The sequence below is a fragment of the Bos taurus genome, chromosome 14 (assembly GCF_002263795.3).
Source record: "Bos taurus isolate L1 Dominette 01449 registration number 42190680 breed Hereford chromosome 14, ARS-UCD2.0, whole genome shotgun sequence".
In the NCBI taxonomy this organism is placed as follows: Eukaryota; Metazoa; Chordata; class Mammalia; order Artiodactyla; family Bovidae; genus Bos; species Bos taurus.
Genome location: NC_037341.1, coordinates 61,262,080 through 61,279,194, shown reverse-complemented (window position 1 = coordinate 61,279,194; position 17,115 = coordinate 61,262,080). Strand labels below are relative to the sequence as shown.

General features: G+C 45.2%; 1 protein-coding gene across 1 annotated transcript in view; it reads left to right on the top strand.

Moving 5' to 3' along the window:
• BAALC (BAALC binder of MAP3K1 and KLF4) overlaps positions 1–14,418 on the top strand; it is an 87,117-nt gene extending 72,699 nt beyond the window's left edge. Inside the window, exon 3 of the mRNA NM_001083508.1 lies at positions 13,135–14,418. Within this exon, the coding sequence (NP_001076977.1) occupies positions 13,135–13,245 (111 nt within the window). The 3' untranslated portion in view covers positions 13,246–14,418. The remainder of the gene's footprint in view (positions 1–13,134) is intronic.
• The last annotated feature ends 2,697 nt before the right edge of the window (positions 14,419–17,115 follow it).

The window sequence follows — 17,115 nt, the reverse complement described above, 5'->3', positions numbered from 1 at the left end:
AAGTGACTATAAGAAAAATAGAGCAGATAGATCTTAAAGTCCTTTTTTTGTTGAAGAATAATGTATTAGTCAGCTATTGCCACAATAATGCTGCATGACAAAGCAAGTCAACATTTAGTGGCTTAAAACAGGAATCTTTCTCCTCTCAATCAACCACAACTTGAATGGCTAGACCTGACTTCAGGCTCCAGGTCTAGCTTAGTCTGTTCCGTGTATATTATTCTGGGAATCAGGCTAAAAGAGCAGCAGCTCTCTGGGATTTATTATGCCTGTGGGAAACTCAAGAGGGCAAACCCATTTCATGTCACTGTTCCCATCAGACCCTCCAACCTCCTATTGGTCAAAGTAAGTCACACAGACAAACCCAACATCAGCAAGACAAGGAAGTGGAGTCTGTCTGCAGTGGATAGACAGCAAAGGATTAGCAATCTACTACATGCAGCATACGTATAGAAAAATGCTCAAGTCAGTCCTAAGTGCGATGAATTTTAATAAGGCGACACACACATGTAACCATCATCTGTAAGGAGACACAGAACAGTATCATTACTCCAAGTATCCCGTGTGCCCCTCACCATAGGGACTCGGATGTGTCTGTCACCATCCGCCCCATAACATAACCACTCTCTGACATCTAGCATTAGAGATCAGTTTTGTTTATTTTTGACTTTTATAAATGGAATCATATAGTATGTGCTCTTTTGGGTCCAGCTTCTTTTGTTCAGCATTATGCTAGTGGGAATTATCCATGGTGCTGTGAGTTGCAAAAATTTCCTCATCTCCACTACCATGTATATTCTGTTAAATGAATACACCACAATTTAACTCGTACTTGAAGGACATTTGGGTTGTTTCCAGTTTAGGGCTGTTGTGAACAATACAGCTGTTAATGTTCTTTTTTAAAATTAATTTTTATTAGAGCAAAGGTGATTGCAGCCATGAAATTAAAAGATGCTTACTCCTTGGAAGGAAAGTTATGAGCAACCTAGATAGCATATTCAAAAGCAGAGACGTTACTTTGCCAACAAAGGTCCGTCTAGTCAAGGCTATGGTTTTTCCAGTGGTCATGTATGGATGTGAGAGTTGGACTGTGAAGAAAGCTGAGCACCGAAGAATTGATGCTTTTGAACTGTGGTGTTGGAGAAGACTCTTGAGAGTCCCTTGGACTGCAAGGAGATCCAACCAGTCCATTCTAAAGGAGATCAGTTCTGGGTGTTCTTTGGAAGGAATGATGCTAAAGCTGAAACTCCAGTACTTAGGCCACCTCATTCGAAGAGTTGACTCACTGGAAAAGACTCTGATGCTGGGAGGGATTGGGGGCAGGAGGAGAAGGGGACAACAGAGGATGAGGTGGTTGGATGGCATCACCGACTCAATGGACGTGAGTTTGAGTGAACTCTGGGAGTTGGTGATGGACAGGGAGGCCTGACGTGCTGAAGTTCATGGGGTCGCAAAGAGTCAGACATGACTGAGCGACTGAACTGAACTGACTGATAGTTGCTTAAAGTGAATGTTACATATATACACATATATTTAGTCTTTTTTGTATTCTTTTTTTCTTTTTGTCCACATCGTGTGGTATGTGTGATCTTAGTTCCCTGACCAGGGATTGAACCTGTGTCCCCTGCACTGGGAGCTGGGAGTTTTAACCACTGGACCACCAGGGAAGTCCCAACTGTTAACATGCTTGTGCCCTTTGGTAGACATTCCCTTCCCTGGGGTATATACCCAGAAGTAGAATTCCTGGCTCATAGGATGGGTACATATTTGACTTTAACAGATACTGACACAGTTTTCCAAAAGTGGTTATATCACTTAACATGCTAACTGGCAGCAGATGAGTTCCAGTTGGGGACCATAAGAATGTAAGGCCAGTAAGCTGTGCTTAGTCCCATCTTTCTTAGGTCTTCTACATGCAGCCTGGGGTCTAAGCACCTCGTCATAGCCTCGGTCCTCACAGTGTGGGTATTGTTGTCTCCACTGTACAGATAAGCATGGAGCCTCGGGTGCTTCAGGAGAGCTGTCCCCACTGTGTGGTAGTTAAAAGGGGGCCAGGTAGAGCCCACCTCCCTAGGCTCCAGCCGTACTGAAAACTGTGTCGCTGGGAGTAAGGACCACACATCTGAGCAATAGGACCAACACAGCGGGGGGAGGCGGGGGATGGCACACACTGACAAGCCCAACACACAGCTTTTGTGTTTTCAGATTCAGTGAACAACGCTGTGTACTAAGTATTTCCAAAATAAGATCAAGGAGCAGATAGCTTCAGTTTTAAGCGTTCAGACAATTGCTGAAGTGTATCAGTGGTCTTCCTGTCCTGAGACCTCACCAGCTACAAGTTGTCCTGACTTGCTCAAGGGCAAAGGTTTCTACCAAAGGTGTCAGCTTACAAGACAGGCCCACTTCTGATTGAAGCTTCTGTTGACACAGCTCTCAGCTGTGTCAACAGAATCTGCTTTAAAAAAAAAAAATCTAAAAAAAATCTGCTTAAAAAAAAAAGTAGAATCTGCTTAAAAAAAAAAAAAAAAAAGATTGGGCTTCCCTGGTGGTCTAGTGGTTAAGAATCTGCCTGCCAGTGCAAGGGACAGCAGTTCGATCCCTGGTCCTGGAAGATCCCACATGCCAGAGAGCAACTAAAGCTTGTGTGCCTCAGTGACTGAGCTGCTGCAACTAGGCAAAGCCTGCATACAGTAACAAAGACCCAGCACAGCCAAAAAATACACAAATACATAAATCTTTTAAATAAAGAGAAAACGATTTTCTTCCTATTCCATCTAGGGCTTTTGACACACCGTCTCTTCCTGGCGTGTCTCCTACACCAGGCTAGAGCTTCCTGCGTTTTCTGTGTCTGGCTCAGGCAGTATCCACTGGCCTCTTCCAATCTGCCTTTGGCTCCCCCAAGACCACCTGTTAGTACTTCACAGCATTCCCCTGGACGTCATCGGGCCACCAGCTAATGGTTCTTGGGCACTTTTTTAAAGCTTCCCCTCTCCAGAAGAACCTGTTCATGAAGCATGCGTCATCATGCCCATGTCTACTCAGTGTTCCGGTTCAGACTGACAGACCGTGTTTGTGGGTTAAAGGCAATCCTCCCCTGGTCTGGAAAATTTCCTCACTGGGTCGTGTAAGAACGTTTTGGATTCATTCATCTGATGCTCACCCACTGAGTGCTGTCTGGGTGCCTGCCAGGCACTGTTCTGATGCCAAGGGTCCAGGAGTGGAATAGGCAGCTGCCGATTTTAATGGCACTGAGCCCAGGGAGGCAGATAATACAGGGTAAGTGAACAAAGCCTTACGGATTCGAAATGGTGCTGTGAAGGAAATGAAAGGTCACTGGTAGGGGATGGTAGTTCAGCTCAGTTCAGTCGCTCAGTCATGTCGGACTCTTTGAGACCCCATGAACCGCAGGACGCCAGGCCTCCCTGTCCATCACCAACTCCCGGAGTCCACCCAAACCCATGTCCATCGAGTCGGTGATGCCATCCAACCATCTCATCCTCTGTCGTCCCCTTCTCCTCCCTACTCGATTTAACGCAGACGTGATCCCACAGTTCAGATCGCTTTCCGAAGGGTGATGGGGCAGCTGACGCCTATGAGCAGCCGCACCTCGCATTCGGAGCCCTGCTCCAATCCACGCCCCATCAGACCAACCACATCTTTCTTTCAGTTCCCGCTGGCCTCTGTCTCATGCCTGGTGTTAATAGGTGATAACTGGCAGAAAGAATGTGACAGAAGTGATGCTTCACGAGTCGGAACTGTCTCAGTGGGGCGCTCTTTCTTTCTCTATTAAACCTTGATTTGCTCCAGTCACCTGGGATCTTTTTGACTGAAGAGCAGCTGATAGATCATCGGCTGTCTCCTCCCCACCCCTCCCTGAGCCCAGCAGACAACACAAGGGGAGCTCTGTAGCTGCTTGTTCTCTCCTGCCAATGAATTGCTCAGGAGCTCAGGGCCACCTCCAGACATGACTCTCCAACACATTTCTTCAGGCTGAGGACTCCTGTTTTCCTCCTACAGAGCTGTCTCAAGTATTCAGCTAAGGTAGAGAAGTGAATATGGATGTAGCTCTGGGCACACGAAACTCTGGTCTGTGGCCGGCCTCCCAGTGGAGCCTTCACATCCTCAGAAGCTTCATCTTTTTGGGTTTGCTTTATTATTCTCAGCAGAGTAGCCAGACCTTGACAAACAAATTAGCCGATGCCTGGACTGGTTCTCGGCTAGGTAGCCTCTCCTTTCTTTGCTCCCAGCCCCCTCCTCTCTCCAGTGTCTAATTGTCAGCAAGGCTTGGCATGGTCCAGGAAAGGTAGGTGAAGCCTCAGAGATGTGGATGTGACCAGAGGCGGGGGTGGGGGGGCATAATCCTGAAAGGAGGATGAAACCAACCCAGAATCTCTCCTGGTGGTGGTAATGTAAGATCCATGAGGAGAGTTTGGAAAGGAAATGTGAGTTTCTCTTAGAGAAACAAAAACATGATGTTAAAAGGAGAGAGAGGGGAAAAAAAAAAAGGTACATTTAGGACAACAAGAGAGGAAGATCCTGTAGAAGGGGCCTCCTTTGATGCATGTTCTAGTTTGAGCCTGGGAAAAGGAAGCAAAGTAGCAGTTTAGGGGTGGGGGTGTGTGTGTGTGTGGTGATTTCCACAATTGCATGTATATATTAGCTGCTACCTTATGTAGATGAAGAATTGCAAGACTCGCTGTTCACCTAAGGGTCTGCAGAAAAACCAATTTGATTAGAAGACTCTCAGGACAGAGATGGAGAAGGAAATGGCAACCCACTCCATATTCTTGCCTAGAGAATCCTATGGATGGAGGAGCCTGGTGGGCTGCTGTCCACAGGGTTGCACAGAGTCAGACATGACTGAAGCGACTTAGCAGGCATGCATGCATTGGAGAAGGAAATGGCAGCCCACTCCATATTCTTGCCTGGAGAATCCCAGGGATGGAGGAGCCTGGTGGGCTGCCATCTATGGGGTTGCACAGAGTCGGACACGACTGAAGCGACTTAGCGGCGGCAGCAGCAGCAGGGCAGAGACCTTCTTATTCTCTTTTGTATTCTTCCATTGTCCCCTGAGCCTGCTTCAGGAGTGTGCACCTAGCATGTACTCACAGATTGGTTTTTTAATTGATTTTTTAATTGGAGGAAAATCACTTTACAAATTTTGATGGTTTTTGTCCTACAACAACACAAATCAGCCACAAGTACACATATATAGCCTCTCTCCGCTCCCCTCACCCCACTCCTCCAGATCATCAGAGTGCCTGTGCTATACAACAACATCCCGAGGCTGTTATACAGAGTGAAGTAAGTCAGAAAGAGAAAAACAAATATGGTATATTAACTCACCGATTGCTGATGAATGTGGTTGGCCTGGGACTTCATTAAGACTAGAAAGACTTCCCACGGGTCCACTCCCAACTCACCCCACCCCACCCCCCGTGCTACCATCATATGATTGATGACTGTTCCCTTGGAGCCAGCTGCTTTTCTAAAGCAGGTTCTACTGCCCTCCTAGTGTTTGATCTATCTGAGGTTTAAGTTGAAAAGCAACAACTTCATTTGGCACCAGATACCTGATAAATAAAAACCCCTAGACTTAGTTAGCCTAAGTTAGCGCAAGTGGCTGTGTTCTGTGTAGGATTTGCCTTAGATTTGGGGAGCTCTTGAGAATTTTGCCCAAGTCATGGTCTGACCCATGCCTCTGGAGGCTAGTGTCCTGGCCCTTGGTGGAGTTGCTGAGATCAAATGTTTCCTGAACAAGCTCGTGTTAATGCCACCCTGGAGAAGGAAATGGCAACCCACTCCCGTATTCTTGCCTGGAGAACTCCGTGGACACAGGAGCCTGGCAGGCTACAGTCCATGGGGTTGCAGACAGTAGGACACGAATGAGCAGCTAACATAACATAACATATTGAGAGTTTTGCCCAAGACATGGTCTGACTCCTGTCTTTGGAGGCTAGTATCTTGGCTCTCGGTGGAGTTGCTGAGATCAAATGTTTTCTGAACAACCTCACATTAATGCCAGTGAAGCAGCAGCAAATAAATTCCTGGAACTGGGGGAACAGCTAGAAGTCTGTTCTTGTGTGTCTCCTTTTAATGGGGCATGATGGAAAAGAAGAAAAATGTCTTGAGTTGTAGCTGTCAAGGCTCGAGCTTTCATCTTTTGGGAAGGCGGAGAGGAAGAACCAACATTTCAGTGTCTACTGTGAACAGACACCCTGTGTATATACATGGCATTATCTTTAACCCTCACAGTGATAAGTGGTCAGTAGCATCATTCATTCCCCAGCTGGGAAAACAGGCTTGGAAAGGTAAGGCCAGCATGGCACAGGGAGTAGTATCTGGCTGTGTTTTGGAGTTCAAATCCAGGTCTGTCTGCCTCCAAACTCTACGATCTTCGTCCCATTTCCTGAAACAAAATGGTGGAGAATTTAGTGTGAGTGCTGACAATTGCAGGAATCTATATGTGAGACCCAAAGCCCACATCTACCCTCCTACCATCTTTAGTTCAACTCACCACCCCTGTTGACATTGTGAAAGAAAGTGAAAGTAAAAGTCATTCAGTTGTGTCCAGCTTTTTGCGACCCCATGGACTGTAGCCTGCCAAGTTCCTCTGTCCATGGAATTCTCCAGGCAAGAATACTGGAGTACATAGCCATTCCCTTCTCCAGGGGATCTTCCCAACCCAGGGATCAAACCCAGGTCTTCCTGCATTATAGGCAGATTCTTTGCCTGTTGACGCTGACTTTGGGCAAATTGCTTTAGCCTGAGTGACTTCAGCTGCCTCCTCAGAAAAAGAGAACACAGCTGCATTGCTGGCCGTCTTTCAGGGATGGCCCAAGGAGCAATTAATAATGAGCATGATTGAAATCCTGTAGGAAAGTTCTAGAATGTTTAGGCAGGGCAATGCAAACAGGTTCTCCTACCAGGGATTTTTTTTCCTCTTTCTTTCTGAAGATGTATCTTTACATTTATGTCCTTCATCAGATTGTCAGGTGTCTGTTATGTGATAAGCACTAAATTAGATGCTGGGAATACCAGACTGGGTCACTACCCCCTTGAAGTTTTAATCTAATGAAGATGTAAAAATAAGCATGTAAACAAGCAGATAAATAGATAACCCAATCTCTGGTTAAAGGCCAAGAAGAAAGTACAGAGTACCAGGAGAGGAAATGAGACAGCCCCATACTGTGTCTGCTTAGAAAATCCCTTCAACACCCCTTAAGAAATGATTAGCTGTGATCACCTCTGGCGAAAGCACGGTGTGGCCCCAGCATGGGAGCAAGTGTTGCTCGTCACTCTGCCCTTCCCTACTCTGTGGATTTCTTTTTACCATAATTACATATCGTTTTTATAATTTATAAAAAATACTAGTTACATAGAACATTGGTGTCTGATAAATCGTGATCTCACGGACTTCCAGGTGGTCCAGTGGTTAAGAATCCACCTGCCAATGCAGGGATCGCCGGTTAGGTCCCTGGTTGGGGAACCAGGCCGCATAGCAACTAAGTCTGTGCTCTGCAACTAGGGAAGCCAGTGCAATGAGAAGCACGTGCACTGCAGCAAAAAGCAGCCCTGCTCACTGCAACTAGAGAAAGCTCGTGCACAGCAGTGAAGATGCAGCACAGTCACCAATCAATAAATACATTTTCAAAAAACATTTTGATCTCAGGAAGCCTTGTTTTTCTTCATTGTCTACAAGGACCTGCAAAAAGGTCAGTACAGCCCTGGTAGGTATATTCGTGGAGTCAAATTAAAGCAAAGAACATCACCATTTCCATTTGGGAGAAAAGTGAGAAAAGGCTGAGGAGATGTAGCTGCCCTCTTGAGTTCAGGTCTCCTTTTGTGGGAATGAGCTGGCTCATTGACTTTTAAAACCCTGAAAGAAACACATCCATCTGCCAGGAAGTTATCACAGTCAGTCTGGTTACCCTTGAGAAATGGCAGCCAGTAAGTTACTATTAATTAAAAAGGCAATATCAAGAGGACTAAAATCTATGATTCTAAACCTGCAGAAATTAAAACGAGGCGAGGGGAAAATAGAAAAGCTGTAAAACTGGACGAGAAACAAGAGTGTGGCCATTAACAAAAGCCAGTGGTGATAAAACTCACAAGACAAGAATTTTAAAAGTGGAAGGATTGAATTAACAGACAGCCACAGAAGGAAAAGGTGCCAAACAGGCTTCTCTCAGCATTGAGTTGAAGACCATAAGATTTTCTTTTTTAAGCCAATAATTGCAATAGGGACACATTTTGCTTTCCTGTCATTGAATAGAGAGAGTTGGCTGTTAAATTAAAAGGCTCAGATGGCTAAAAACCTCATCAGAGGCGGAAATATCTGTGTCATACAAAACGCCATGGTCCCAGAAGCACAAGTGGTATAATTATTCTGTGTATCTATATAGCTCTTCTCAGAAGGGGGCTTGCTTCTTGGAACTTCTAGACAAACTCCCTGGCCTTGTGGTTCTCTTTCTCATTCATCTTCTTTGTCCCTCTCATTTGGGCTTCAAATCTGAGGTTTCCAAGTTGTAACTACATTTTAGCAACTGCCAACCTCCTAGATAATTGTGCCATTATAAAAAGGGTGGTTGCCTCTGAGGTCTCAGACTCGGAAGTTTCTCTTTGCTGTTTTAAGTCAATGCACTGTTGTTCTAATTGTTTATTTGTCATATTAAATATACTGTAATTATTTGAAAGTGGATTTGTTTATGGCTTGGAATTGTCTGTGCCCATTATTAGAATGCAGAACTCCAGTTTGTCCTTTATTCAAAGACAGATCTTATAGAGTTATTATTATTGTTGGCATTTAGAAGTAGCCCCACCAACAGTGTTCTGGCCTGGAGAATTCCATGGACTGTATAGTCATGGGGTTGCAAAGAGCTGGACACGACTGAGCGACTTTCACTTTCACCAGTAGTGATGGTTTCAGTGGAACAAGAAAGATTCCCAGAATGTGGGATTTTGTTTGAAGACGGTCTTGGGCAAGTCAGGAGAAGTCGATCACCCTATTAATGCTAAGTGACATGCTTAATTCTCTCCGAAACCCTCCTTACAAAAACCACTAAGAAACAAGCATTATTCCCCCTTTCAGATAAGGGAGGTGAGTTTCAGAGGTTAAAGCAATGTCTTGTACAGCTTGTTTAGTTGCTAAGCCGTGTCCAACTCTTTTGCGACCCTGTGGACTGCAGCCCGCTCTTAATAATGGTAAAGCCTCATGCCAAGTCTATCTGGCTCCCAAAGCTTGTCCTTTGAACGTCTTCATTGTCAGGCTTTTGATTCACAGATTTAAGAAATTGCCCCATGGACTTCCCTGGTTGTCCAGAGGCTGGGACTCAGGGCTCCCAATGCAGTGGGCGGGTTTGATCCCTAGTCAGGGAATTAGATCCCACCTGCCTCAACTGCTGCCATTAAAGATTCCATATGCCACCACAAAGACAGAAGACTCAGCACGACCGAATAAATTTTTTTTAATTGCTCCAGTGTACTTGAGATGCAAACTGTACATATTCTGCGGCTTTTCTGGGAATGACTGTTTTGTAGCCTTAAACTCTTAAACAGGCTGAAAAACTAACGATCATCTAACTATTAAATGTTGCCTGGATTTTTTTAATCTTATGAAGGCAGACTGAACCATGGAGCAAGAGCACTTTCTGTGTAGAATTTTTAATAACTTTGTGAAACCTTGCCAATAACTCTAAAGAAAAGCAGTTCTACAGTTTAGAAAGTTTACATTTCCATTCTGGAAAGCTCTCTTACTGCCTACTGGTTTGATGGGAATGCCGCCCTCCACTTGGCTCATTTCAAATAAGGCCTCTGTGTCTCTCCTCCGTGCTGCAGTCCTCTGAGCTTTTATGCAATAACACCCAAAATTGAAATCAGATGGAATCAACCTATATTTCGGAAACAAAAATGGTTGTGGGACTCTATGGGCTTTCTGCTTTTAGGGAAAAAATAAACCCATAAGTCACTGCTAGGCCCTAGTGCCAGTTCAGGTGTGGAGGAGCTTAATGAAAAGTGAAAGCGTCAGTAGCTCAGTTGTGTCTGACTCTTTGCAACCCCATGGGCTGTAGCCCACCAGGCTCCTCTGTCCATGGAATTCTCCAGGCAAGCATACTAGAGTGGGTAGCTATTCCCCTCTCCAGGGAATCTTCCAGACCCAGGGATCAAACCTGGGTCTCCTGCAATGCAGGCAAAATTATTTACCATTTGAGCCACCAGGGAAGCCCCAAGTGCAAGACTAAATTCTTAGACAGTATTGACTACTGATAGTTAAAGAAAGGGTACATTCTCAGATATGTGGTGTTTATTCATTCATTCACCCATTTGTTCAACCAAAGTTAAATTGAAGGCCTTCTATATCTCAGATTATGCTAGGTGCTGGGAACTTGATGAGGAAAACACTGAAATCCTATCTCATGAAATCAATGAATAAGGCTAAAGTTGCATATAGTCAAAATGATCGATAAACATTCCTCAAATCACCCATGAAGTATTATCTTAGGTCAGATTCCCTGGAAGCAGAGCTTGACATGAGGATTCTTGTGCAAGTAAGTGAGTAAAAGCGTAGTCTCAGGTGAAACCCTTAAGGTGGTGGGACGCAGGGTGGGGCAGAGGACCAAGTTCTGCAAATACTAAGCTCAGCTGAAGAGTTGTAGCTGCAGCCTCAGCCTGATCCCTCAGGGAGCTCCAAAGCATGAATGGCATTGTGGATTTATACCCCCTTGAGGCAAAAGGGCCAGTCTTTATGTTCCCCATGATCAGGCATTAGCTTTGGGTTATCTCTAGAAATTCAGGTATAACCTGTTTGGTATTTCTGGCTGAGGTGGCTCCAATCAGATAAGGGCAATTCTCAAAAGAAGGGTGCAACTCTGAGTGATTAGCAGCCAGAACTCAAAACAGTTGAGGGATGGAGGCACCAGCCAAGTAGAGGGCATCTGAGAGCAGCATCGCCAGCAGCCACTACACAGGATTTATGCGACCTGTTCAGTTCAGTTCAGTCACTCAGTCGTGTCCGACCCTGCAACCCCATGGACTGTAGCACGCCAGGCCTCCCTGTCCATCACCAACTCCCGGAGTTTACTCAAATTCATGTCCATTGAGTAGGTGATGCCATCCAACCATCTCATCCTCTGTCGTCCCCTTCTCCTCCCCGCTTCAATCTTTCCTAGCATCAGGATCTTTTCAAGTGAGTCAGTTCTTCGCATCAGGTGGCCAAAGTATTGGAGTTTCAGCTTCAACATCAGTCCTTCCAGTGAACATTCAGGACTGATTTCCTATAGGATGGACTAGTTGGATCTCCTGGCAGTCCAAGGGACTCTCAAGAGTCTTCTCCAACACCACCGTTCAAAAGCATCAAATCTTCGGCACTCAGCTTTCTTTATAGTCCAACTCTCACATCCATATACGACTACTGGAAAAACCATAGCCTTGACTAGACAGACCTTTGTAGGGAAAGTAATGTCTGCTTTTTAATATGCTGTCTAGGTTGGTCATAACTTTTCTTCCAAGGAGTAAGCGTCTGTTAGAAACCTGCATTTCACCTTTTTAAATACAACAGGGCAGTTATTATCCGGTGAGGCAACAGGCTACCACATCTTAGGATGCACTACAGATGAAATCATTGGCTTATGTTCAGGGACCATGTTGTATGAAAAAGAGGCTTCTATCAACACTAGACTCACACCCGGAATGGGGAGATGCTTATGCCGTGAGAGATGCTCCGACACTTCTGAGACTTGTTTTCCAGGAAGCCGGCTCTGAGATGTCATCCTGTGGGATATTCTTCGGGAAGTCAGCAGGAGAGGGAGCCAGAAGCAGGAGTAGGGCAGAGGAAGTGGAGCCACAGTGCAGCTCTGACCACAGCCTCAGTGACCCCACCCCATGGGGAGCCTTGGAGCTAAATGGCTGGTCAGGGCTGGCCTGCTTTGGGTCAGATAGGTAGGCATGTATACCCCTGTGGCACCCTCTCGTTGGGCCACCTCAGGGAAGGAGGGCCCAGGGTGAGGGGGCTTTCTGCAGCTGAGGCTGCCCTGAAGAGACAGCTTGAGGCTGTTTGATGGCTGCACTCTCTGCATCTGGGCAGAGGGCCTCCCTGGCGTGGGGGTTGGGGGCACACACATCTCTGTCCAAGATGGTGACGACTTGGGAGGCCCGTCTGTTGCTCACTTGACGTCAGCACGTGATCACTGAGAAGAATAGGCGCAGAATTACCCTCCCCCCCGGACTGGGTAATGTTGTCTTCTCTTGAGGGGAAATGCCAGGGTTGTGCACATATGCTTGAGGAATCTGCAATTTAGTCAGTGCTTTAGTACTTAATATGAATCCTGGACTTATCTCACTGGTGTGTCTTCACTTAGAAGTGGATGATCTACAGATTTAGAGAACAAACTTGTGCAGAGAGGTAAGGAGAGAGGAGGCAATAATAAGGTTTTGGGGGGGAAACAGTTATTATAGGATTATATGAAATCATGTGTGTGAAACTTTCAAAAATTGTAAGGCACTGTGGAATTTAAAGAATCTTTCTTTTAATTAAAAAATTGAAGAAAAAAGAAGTGGGCAATTTATCGTATTTTCTATTTATCATACTCACCAGGTCTTTTTTTTTTTTTTTTTCTCATTTTGGTTAGTGACAGGCATTGTATCTTATATTCATTTTCTTAGTTAGTGCTTATAATAACCTTATGAGTTAGGTACTATTATTATCTTCCATCTTACAGATGAGGAAACTCATCTAAGGGTTAGAGAGGTTAGAAAAAAACTTGCCTACAGTGAAATTATAAAGTCAGTGTTCGAACCAAAGTCTGTCTGACTCCAAAGCTCAAACCCTTAGCTATTCTACCAAAGCCAACAGTGAAATCCTTCACATTGCCCTTTGATGGACCTTTGCTAATTGATTCATTCATTCCTTCAACACTGCTTTACCAAGCATCTCTTATACCAAGCTCTGCACTAGGTTGGTAAAAGAGCTTCAACAGAACAGCCTATGAAAAGGAGTATATGTGCATGTGTCCTTATGAGTTATTCTTCCTGTCTCTATGTGTGTGTGTGTGTAACAACTTCAAGAGATTAATGCCAATATGAGGACCTTTGGATATTTCTTAGTAACTCAATTCACTGCATTAAACTTTTTAACAGGCTAAAAGGGAGACTAAGCGGATGACTGCAAAAGAAGTCACCATTAATGTCGCAGAGAGCATCCGACAGGTGGACAGAAGTCGAAGAATCGCAAAGAACTGCATCAACTAGCAGAGTGCACCAGCTGAAGGGCAGAGGGACTTCCTTGGTGCCCCTCACATCCTGGATACTGTTGAGGAACCTTGAAGAAGAGGTTGCTCTTGCTGCGTGGGAGCACGGCCAAGGGCTTTGGGATGCTGTCTTCGCCTGTTGAGACATTCTCAGCCTCCTGTATATCACATAAATGCACTGGCACAGTATTCCCATAGGGTAATAAACCACAAGTGTGTGTTCAGTTTGTCTCTTGTAACTCCTCCAGTGTGGTCTGATAGAAAAATGGTGAGCAAAAGCCACGGGCCAGTTTAGGAAACAGAAAAATGGGAGGGGTGGATTTCCGGCTGAGTCATGGTCAGTTCTGCGCTCTCCTGGCCACGGCAATATGCACTGTTTCAGGCCAGCTTATTCCTTCATTATTCCTTTATTTTAAAATACTACTATCACAAAGCTTACTTAAAAGCTGGCTTTCACCCAACTTTCTTGAATGAGGAATCAAGAAACAGGAAAACTGTTACTCTTGTTTCCTTAGCTCCCTATGACACAGATTCAGATCCAATTTTATAGGAACTAACCCCACCAACAACCAGCGTGCCCCAAGGAGGCCTCGGTGGTACAGTCACACCCACTTCTCTCTCACCTGTCTTCAGCATTCCCCCAGGCCGGGGTCCACATCAGCCTCTGAACAACAGTCTTACAATTTTGGTCACTTCAGACGCCTTCAGGGCTCTGCAGATGTTGCATTTTTCCAGCTTTCCACTTTGCTTGTTTTCTTGAGTATTTTTTCTCTCCAGTAAGACCTCTGGCCCAATCAAAGACTGGGCTCACAAGAGGGAGAAAATCTGGGACATGTTGGCTTCCCTTAGGCCTCTCTGCATAGCTCAGGACTGTGTGATTTGGTATCTGCAAAGACATCCCTTTAGGAAGTTAGTACCTGGTTGGTGCGAAGTCACATGGACTTTAGATCAACATGCAGTCTGTTAGAAGTCAAGTAGCTGAGGGGGTAAATAAAAAAATTTTTTTTGATAGGAATAAAATTTTCTAGCATTTCTTTAAACATGTTAAGTGGACGTATTTTCCTCCAAAATAATGTAGCCTGATTTTTAAAGGACTGTCAACATGCCTGGGGTTGGGAAAGGCAGGACTAAAGTTGTACTGAATGATACCAATAAACTCTGTGTTTAGCAGAAATGCACAGTCTGATGGTGTATGTTTATCTGACATAGTCCAGAGAATTGACACAAGCTGGCTAAAAATTCAGATCCTGGCCTCGTTACCTGCCAGCTATGTTATTCCTCAAACACAAGCGGGCAGTGTCCTTCCTTCCTTCAGTGGACTGTATATTTATTCATTAAACATTAAATGACAGCCCTGTGTAAGGCTGAGAGATTTAGAGTCTGGCCAGTCACTGCCGTGGGCTTCCCAGGTGGCACTAGTGGTAAAGAACCTGCTTGCCAGTGCAGGAGATGAAGAGATGCGGGTTCGATCCTGGGATGGGGAAGATCCCCTGGAGAAGAAAATGGCAACCCCCTCCAGTATTCTCTCCCGGAAAATCCCATGGACAGAGGAGCCTGGTAGGCTGTGGTCCATAGGGTCACAAAGAGTCAGACGTGACTGAAGTGACTTAGCATGCATACCCGCACTGTCATGGTTGTATATCCTGACTCTGATGGTGAAATAACTAGGAGGCTGGTTTTTAGACATTGAGATATATGTGGTGTGAACTGTTCTGCAGTGTAACCTCATTTTATGGTCAAGCTAGGTTTCTCTCTCAAACTACAGATCTGGGCTTCCTTCCGATCACTCTACAAGATTCCATCATACACAAAACTACAGTTTTACCAAGTCTTTATCATTTTGTGATTCTTTGAGAAAGGGCTTTTAGGGAACTTTAGGTTCCGAAACTTTTAGAAATAATAATAAAGCAAAACCTGTGACTCTGGCGTCCCCTCTGGCATTACTCAGCAGAAGCCACCTACTGCCAAAGCTTGGCGTTCGTCCACCCACTGCCAAAGCTTGGTGTTCATCAACCCAGCAAACTCAGGGGCTCAGGCATTGCGTTTCTGTGCAAGGTGTTCCTGCACCAGCAACCCTGCCAGTTGCCAGCTGAGCCCCCTTCCTCTTTGCAACCTTGTTTTTTGCATCACTTAACTACTGTACGTTGTTTGGAATTTATTAACTTGAGAGGATGTCTCTGGTTTATCAAAAACAGTTTCCACTTCTGGAGGAGAGGGGAATAAAGGGCATTACATGATCTTTCCTGCTCCAGAACAATCTGGATGGGTCATGGTGGAGGGGTCTGACAGAATGTGGTCCACTGGAGAAGGGAATGGCAAACCACTTCAGTATTCTTGCCTTGAGAACCCCTTGAACAGTATGAAAAGGCAAATTTGTGTACATAGCTGCTTAGATATCTTGTCTCTTTTAAACAAAGGGCTTTGGGCTTCCCTGGTGGCTCATTGGTAGATGAACTACCGCCTGCCAGTGCAGGAGACCTGGGTTCAATTCCTGATCCAGGAAGATCCTACATGCCTCGGAGCAACCAAGCCTGGGAGCCACAGCTACTGAGCCCACGTGCCACAACTACTGAAATCTGAACGCTCTAGAGCTCATGCTGTGCAACAAGAGGAGCCACTGCAATGAGAAGCCCTCACGCCACAACGAGAGAGTGGGCCCTGCTTTCCACAACTAGAGAAAGCCCCCACGCAGCAAGGAAGAGCCAGCCCAGCCAAACAAATAGATTACTTTTTAAAATAAATAAACAATGGGCTTTTACATAAGTGATACCCGAGAGTCCTCCCCAAATCCTCATGAAACAGGTAAAGGGAACACTGTTCCCATTTACAGTTTAAAAAGTATTTATGGTCTGTTCAGCCAGTACGTGGCAGAACAAGGATTCAAGAGAGGAAGTTTGCCTGCAGATCCAGTGGTTTCCACAGGACGGCTTTCCCAGCCAGAAGGTCTAGCATGGCCAGGAGATGGACTTGGAGGGGAAAGACTTGGATGGGCTTTGCAGGTCATTACTCCCAGCCAAACCTAATTCTAAATAATATACTAACTTCCCATCTTTGAAAACTTGGAAGATCTTTCATCCCTGGGTCCTTATTGTTGCTTACATACAGTCAGCTGGAGTTGATAAGATTGTGTTAGCTGAAGTTGGGGGTCTCCAGCTTGTGAGGGCCCCCACCACTCACTGTGGCTGACACATTGCAGCCTCCCCATTTGTTACCTGCTTGAGCTCTGAGACATTTGTGTTTGTAACCCTTGCTCCAAATTGTGTTTCCAGTATATCGTTTTCATGTTCTTTTCAGGAGTCGTCAAAATATACAAGGTCCTTTTACTGCATTCCCACCATTCTGGGAAGTCAAACTTGGGAAAATTTTCTGAGTAGGCAAACTCCGAACCTGATTTCATTTTTAAAGTTCTGTATTCACCTCCTCTTTCATTTACTCCATAGGAATTTCTCAAGAAGCTTCCATGTGTTCAAAGTTGAGATACAGTGAAGAATAAAACAGACTTGTCCCGTGCCCTCGTGTACTAATGGAGAAAACGGACAATAATGACATAAAGAAATGATCACAGTAACTTAAGATGGTGATGAATGCTGAAAAGAAGACAGGAGTTAACAGGAGAATGGATTGGAAGGAGGCAGAAATGGAAGCAGGAACCATTTAGAAAGCACTGCAGCAGCCCTGGAGAGAGATGCAAGGAGCAGAGGAATGGCTTTGAAGATGGGTAGAAGTGAATGGATGCTGAGAACATTTCAGAAATAGAAACATTAAGAGTTGCTCATGGACTGGTTTTAGGGAATGAAGAGAAGGGGGGGAATCAGTGTGATTCCTAAGTTTTTTGTTTGATCAACAGGGTTTTGGCAAAGTACTAAAAGAT